The 6,829-nt window shown below is 40.0% G+C and overlaps 1 protein-coding gene across 4 annotated transcripts; it reads left to right on the plus strand.

Annotated features, from left to right (window-relative positions):
- Positions 1-204: 204 nt before the first annotated feature.
- LOC114180999 (uncharacterized) lies at positions 205-5,535 on the plus strand. Of its 4 annotated transcripts, XR_014994533.1 has the most exons (4): positions 205-2,835; positions 4,100-4,224; positions 4,739-4,955; positions 5,164-5,535. XR_014994533.1 is itself a non-coding variant. In XM_085672472.1 (2 exons), exons 1-2 carry the CDS (start codon positions 407-409, stop codon positions 4,164-4,166), a joined length of 2,496 nt encoding a protein of 831 aa, XP_085528598.1. In that variant the 5' UTR covers positions 205-406; the 3' UTR covers positions 4,167-4,720. The 4 variants fall into 4 exon arrangements, 2 of the variants coding, with proteins under 2 accessions (XP_085528598.1, XP_027923108.1); XR_014994534.1 differs by lacking the exon at positions 4,100-4,224 and having other exon boundaries at positions 206-2,835; XM_085672472.1 differs by lacking the exons at positions 4,739-4,955; positions 5,164-5,535 and having other exon boundaries at positions 4,100-4,720.
- The last annotated feature ends 1,294 nt before the right edge of the window (positions 5,536-6,829 follow it).

The following is a 6,829-nucleotide window of genomic DNA, read 5'->3' on the forward strand; positions in this document are numbered from 1 at the left end:
AAAATTATAATGTGTATCTTAAAATTACAAAAATATAATTATATAATTAAAACGTTAGAATGGAAGGTATTAACTACTTGTGATGACATTATAGTATGTCTACTATCATATGAGACATAGTATTAAGACATAGTATTAAGAAAAAGAAGAAATCCATAAACAAAGAACAAGTTGAGGTTTTGTTTTTTCAGAAAAACTATACTCTGCTTTTGGTTGAGAAATACAAATTTGGTTGACTCACCCTTCTCTCTCTTTCTCTCTCTCTCTCTCTCTGTTCCTCCATTCTCTGGTTCCTGTTGAGTAGCTCCACTCTATATGCACCTTCCACTCCTTTTTCGCTCAGTTACTCTCTTCATTCACATCACTTTCTACACCTTCTCTTCACTCTGCAACCCTATATGGCTAAATGCCCCAAAACGACACCCACTCCCACCAAAACGGTGAAACCACCGTCACCACCCCACTACACCCTCCACTTTTGACGCTCCACCTCCAAGCCATGACCTCAACCACCTCAACCTCCACCGACCCACTCCCATCAGACGACGGCGCCGCCGTGAGGGCAGTCAACAAACGGTTCGAAGGGCTCCTCACTGTGCGGACCAAGGCCATCAAAGGCAAGGGAGCCTGGTACTGGGCACACCTCGAGCCCATACTCGTCCCGCACCCGGACACAGGCCTACCCAAATCAGTGAAACTCAAATGCTCCCTCTGCGACTCTCTCTTCTCCGCTTCAAACCCTTCAAGAACGGCTTCCGAACACTTAAAGCGTGGAACTTGCTCCAACTTCAGCTCCGGTTTGAGACCGGGTTCGGTCCCTTCTCCCCTCCCCATTTCCTCCATCACTCCCGGTTCGAACCGCAAAAGGGGTTCGCCTCAAATGGGTGCCACGTCACCCTCTTCTTATCAAAATCACTCCTTGGCCTTGGTCGAGTCTTCCCGCTTCGACATGGGGTACACCCAGATGCAGAACAGTAACAACAACAACAGCAATAGTAATAATAATAATAACAACAACATTATGCACTTGCAGCATCACGGGCAGAGCCAACAGCATTTAATGTTGTCGGGTGGGAAGGATGATTTGTGTGCTTTGGCCATGTTTGAGGACAGTGTGAAGAAGTTGAAGAGTCCCAAGACGTCTCCTGGTCCTGCTCTGAGCAAGGACCAGGTGAATTCTGCTTTGGACTTGCTCTTCGATTGGTTCTATGAGACCTGCGGTTCTGTGTCCTTGTTGAGTCTGGAACATAGAAAGTTTCAGGCTTTTTTGAGCCAGGTTGGGTTGCCCGCCAATTTGAGGAGGGAGGTTTCTGGGGGGAGGCTTGATGCTAGGTTCGGGGAGGCCAAGGCTGAGTCCGAGGCTAGGATTAGGGACGCCATGTTTTTTCAGTTGGCGAGTGATGGGTGGAAGAGTGGGGGTTTGTTTAACTTTAACTCGTGTTGTGGTGGGGGGGAGAGTTTGGTGAAGTTTGTGGTGAATCTCCCCAATGGGAGTAGTGTGTTTCAGAAGGCTGTGTTCACTGGTGGAGTGGAGAATTCTAAGTATGCCGAGGAGGTTTTGTGGGAGACGGTTACTGCGGTTACTGGGAGTGTTGTCCATAGGTGTGTGGGGATAGTCGCAGATAAGTTCAAGGCTAAGGCGTTGAGGAACTTGGAGGCACAGCACCATTGGATGGTGAACACTTCCTGCCAGCTTCAGGGCTTGGTTAGCTTGATCAAGGATTTTAACCGCGAGTTGCCGCTTTTCAGGTCTGTGATCGAGAATTGCTTGAAGGTTGCGAATTTCATGAACAGTGAGTCGCAGGTGAGGAGTCTTTTCCTGAAGTGCAGGGTGCAGGAGATGGATTGTGGCGGCCTAATTCGCGTGCCTTCACCCAAATGTGATCCGTTGAAGAATTTTCAACTGGTGTTTCCTATGTTGGAGGACATTTTGAGCTGTGCCAGAGTGATGCAGATGGTTGTGATGGAGGATGGGTTTAAGGTGATGTGTATGGAAGATACTTTGGCGAGGGAGGTTGCAGGGATGGTGCAGAATGAGGGGTTTTGGAACGAGTTGGAGGCGGTTTATTCACTTGTGAAGCTTGTTAGAGGGATGGTGCATGATGTTGAGGCTGAGAGGCCATTGATGGGTAGGTGCTTGCCTCTTTGGGAGGAGGTGAGGAGCAAGGTGAAAGAGTGGTGTGGGAAGTTCAACATTGTGGAAGGAGCTGTGGAGAAGATAGTTGAGAAGAGGTTTAGGAAGAATTATCACCCTGCTTGGGCAGCAGCGTTTATACTTGATCCACTTTACTTGATTAAGGATGCAAGTGGAAAGTATCTTCCTCCTTATAAGTGTTTGACGCGAGAACAGGAAAAGGATGTGGACAAGTTACTGACGAGGCTGGCTTCGAGAGAAGAGGCTCATGTTGTGTTGATGGAGCTAATGAAATGGAGGTCAGATGGTCTTGATCCGCTTTATGCACAGGCTGTTCAGATGAAGCAGAGAGATCCTGTAACAGGGAAGATGAAAGTTGCAAATCCACTGAGTAGTAGGCTTGTGTGGGAAACATGTTTGAGTGAGTTTAAATCCTTGGGGAAGATTGCAGTGAGGCTTATTTTTCTGCACGCAACTTCATGTGGGTTTAAGAGTAATTGGTCTTTTATGAGGAAATTTTCAGCTAATAAACAGTCAAGAGTTGCCTTGGAGAGGGCTCAGAAAATGATATACATTGCAGCTCATGCCAAGCTTGAAAGGAGAGACTTTTCCAGTGAGGAAGAGAAGGATGCAGAGCTGTTTGCCATGTCTGGTAGTGAGGATGGCATGCTGGCTGAGGTTTATGCTGATGCTCCCTTAGTGTAATGTGCTTTTTTTCAACTCTTATAGAATTGTGTAATTTTAGGATTTATCAGATTCTTTCCACAACTCTTCTATTATTCCCTTACATCTAGTTGAAAATTTTTCATGACTTTGGGGTTGAAACAGAAGGAATATTAGAAGGGACCAAAAAAAGCATGTTGTTAGTGACTGTGTTATGATCAGCTTTGATTCTAATGAATCATCAATCTTTTTTCCAGTAATTATTTTGTACTTTTAGGGTTTGTAAAGGAGGAAGTCTTGCTCTTTTATCAGCATAACAACAATCCAGGAAAGGAGCAAGACCAATGTCATGTCACAAAAATTTTGCTAGTTATTTTGTAATGAGAATGATTATTGAATCCTAATTCTAATATCAATCTACAGCCTAAAGAGATGCGCTTCATTAATGAATGTGTAAAGTTTTCCTTAATGAGAAACACCTTGTTTACAAACTTCCTCTCATGTGAAAAACTCAATTCCTAATTCCTCTTCCACTTGTTCTTCCGCTTCATTTTCTGCTGGTCAAGTACTGGAGTAGAAGCATTTTTTATTCTCATGGAACTAGCTTTCAGGATTTGATTAATTTCTTTATTAAGCGTCCGTTGTTCGCTTTCTTAACTATTGACATTGATATGATATAAAGCACTCATGCAAAATATTTAAAAATTCAAAAGCAAACTGAATTTTATGGTCTGTATGAAAAATTATTAAAAAACAAGATTAAAGCCTATATCTAGAGCAAAGTTTTTGTTTTCTCAACGAAAACAACGTTTATCTGACATCATGGGGTGTCATTAACGTGTTTTCTTCACCTGAAGGGGGGAAAAAGACACTACAAATAGTCCATGGAATTTTGATTATATATCTCAATTGATAGTTCATGTCTTGATATGCCATAACACAATACATAGTCCATAGATTCTGCTTGCCACACCAATTTGCGTGATTGAATAGAATAGGATGAATTATCATACTGTTTGACCACCTGATTTCCATCACATCCAAAGACTTTAATGCTCCAGTTTAGTTCTAAACTGAGTTGACCAAAGAACAAAAGGTGTCTCACTGCTTTCTGCAAACTGCCTGATGTAGAAGTTTCAGTTTCTCGTAGGGTCTAGCAAGATAAAGAGTTTCCCTTCATGTTTCCTGATTTTTAAAACCACTTGGGCGTGGACCATGTTGTTGTTGGACTTATCCCAACTACTCTCATTTTGTGTTCTTAGTAACAAAGAAACAACATAATTCTCAATTACATCTTATCAGTTGGTATCAACCATCAAGGTTCGTGATGCTGTTACAAACCAGTGAGCCAGTAACTGAGCATGACTAGTTCACTTTCAAGTAAATTTCAACTTCCAAGCTCTAAGGACAGCATTTCTATTCTAACGGTATGTGTTGTTCCTTGGTCTCTCTCTTTCATAGGGCTGGCTATTGATGCATGTGAGAGCCTTTAGAGGAAAGTGGAAACATATATTTGGCCGTTATTTGGCCTCACCTTTGAAAACTGATTCAAGTTTTGGCGTCTTCTGTTCTCATTACTGCACAAAATTGTCACACAAGTCAGGCCCCTTCATCTAATTTATATTATTTTCATGAGTGGAAAGAGAGAACACAGCTGAGGCTATCTCTACATCTGTTCCTAGTCATGTTTCACCACAACTAGAGACAGCATCCGCATGGTTAGTCATCACAAAAATGGGAGCACTATACCTGAACACCATACCAAATTAATAACAAAAGTTTCTGATGAAATTTATGATGTTTCTTCATGATGGAGGCAATCTCAAATGATATGGAGTGTCTTCCTGCCACTAGATGCTCTCATGAATAGGGAGATAAGTTACTAGAAATGTTACACTTAAATAGGAGGCTCCCAGAATTTGAATGTTACTTTTTGTGCAGAGTTGGAATGGCTTGAAGCAGTAGTAGGGTGGCAAAGCCAACATGGTTTTAACGTGTGTCAACCTCGGAAGAAGATAAGAATCTTTGTGTCCGTAGAAGCATTTCTCATAGATAATCTGGCATATCTCCTGGTGTGTTTGTTTACTACAAAATGATTAGGCCCACAATGGAGAGTGGATATCCATGTCAAAGGGTGTCATGGTCAAAGGAGAGTGAGGTATGAGTGGCCTTTCTTCACATCAATCCACACACTGTTTCTCTCCCTATATATATTATGTGTGTGAATATTGTTATTGTTTTTGTTTAGCAAATGTCCCACAAGCTTCGGTAACTTTCCTTTGAAACCTTTTTTTTGTGATAATTTATTTGTTAATGGGGCCTTGTTTTCCATGTTTATCTCAATGTTGAAAATTGGAATTTTGCAGAATTAACCGTTTAGGTTGCCATGATTGCTGAAAAGGCTTGAAAAAAAAAAAGTTGAAAGAAGGAGTGTGGCCTAAAAAATGGAAAAGGAAGAGACCTGTCGGTATGAGAAGGTACATGATATGGTTGCAATATGCAGATTATTGGAGCCATGAACAGAAGAAGGTTGGTGATTCAAGGGTTCTGGTGGTGATGAAATTGCATATCATTTTTCACCCTTCTTGTCAGTCACATGCACATGACACCCTTTTTGTTGTTGTTGTCACCATACTATAAATTTCATAAAATTATGCAACTGAAATCTGAGATACTATCAACCTGATGCAAGCACAACAGTTTCCTAGTCAATAATTAATACAACTTCTGCCTCTCTATTCCGTGCAAATAGAACTTCTGCAGATCATGCAACTCTGACATCTAAGTTGGGTAAAATGTGTTTTAACACAATTTATTTTTATACAATTGATTTTTAACCACTAAAATGTATAATCACATTAATCTTCACTGTAGATTTTATATCAGAACGGTTGTACAGTGAGAGGAATTGGTTCTTGGTGTAAATCAAAGATGCTCAAATCCATACAAGAAATAAATAAATCACTAAATCTTATTTAAAAGAAAATCAAAACTTTGAAAAGTGTACGTGTTTTGTAAGTTGTCATTTACTATCAATTTATATCTGTATATGGCTGTACTGTGTAATAATAATAGTAAAAATAATTTGAAGAGAAATTATTGTATCAGTACAGAATTTATATGCATACTGAAGTAAAAGCTGAAGAATCATTAAAACGATAATAACCAAAGACAGCAGAATTTGTACTGAAGTTATTTTAAACTTGTGATTGGTTATGTTCATAGATACTGCTGCTACATGAACGACGACTCTAGTACTATATTCCATAATAAATCATGCCACAATATGTCCTTTTACTGCACGTACAGCAGCTTGAAACTAGCATCAATATAGCCACCCCTTTTATCTACTAACTTTTCTCCATCCTTTTCCATCATGAACCTATTCTCTTACATGTTATGAAGTAGTACTCTCAAAAAGCCTCAACCATTTAACTCATTTTAGACTGTATATTTATTTAACTGCACTCAATTATACACTGAGTTCACTGTTTTTGCATTGTAGCATACTGGTAATTTTCACTGATATGTATATGCTTAATTTAAGTATCTTCACCCACCTCAAGGGAAGAAATAATGAAAGTTTCTGTAGCTTCTTAATGGCTGGCTAAAAGTCAAACATGGTTGTAAATGAAAAAGTTATGTGGCTGGCTGAACTCATTAGTAGTGCAGGGTGCTGTGTTGCTGATTTCTTCAGAACTGATTTATCTTTCTACTCAATTTGGTGTAGTGACAGTGGATCATGTCGGCAATGGCAAGCAATTCTGACTGCTGACCAACTAAAAGAAAAAGACCCTTTTTTTTTCTTTCTTTTTCTTTTTAATTTATACATTTTTTTCCCTTTTGCTTGATGTATGGTATAATTTCATTTTTCATTCCAGTCTGGTTGTTCTTGTATAGGAGAGGAGGATGTTATGATTGGCATAGGACAAAGCCATCTTTTTACAAGAATCTTGACACTTTCAATGTTCCCCCATGATTAATCTTTCTTTTTAATGTCTCTCCTTTTACATCCCACTAAACAAAACCTAA

This window comes from Vigna unguiculata, chromosome 4 (genome assembly GCF_037176805.1).
Source record: "Vigna unguiculata cultivar grain cowpea cultivar isolate G323 ecotype 2 chromosome 4, ASM3717680v1, whole genome shotgun sequence".
Taxonomy (NCBI): Eukaryota; Viridiplantae; Streptophyta; class Magnoliopsida; order Fabales; family Fabaceae; genus Vigna; species Vigna unguiculata.

Bases quoted from the DNA above. Each gene is read 5' to 3' on its own strand.
- LOC114180999 (XM_085672472.1), top strand. From the start codon at position 407: ATGCCCCAAAACGACACCCACTCCCACCAAAACGGTGAAACCACCGTC. The intron at 2,836-4,099 runs GTAATGTGCTTT...ACATCTTATCAG, and splicing joins TATGCTGATGCTCCCTTAGT to TTGGTATCAACCATCAAGGT.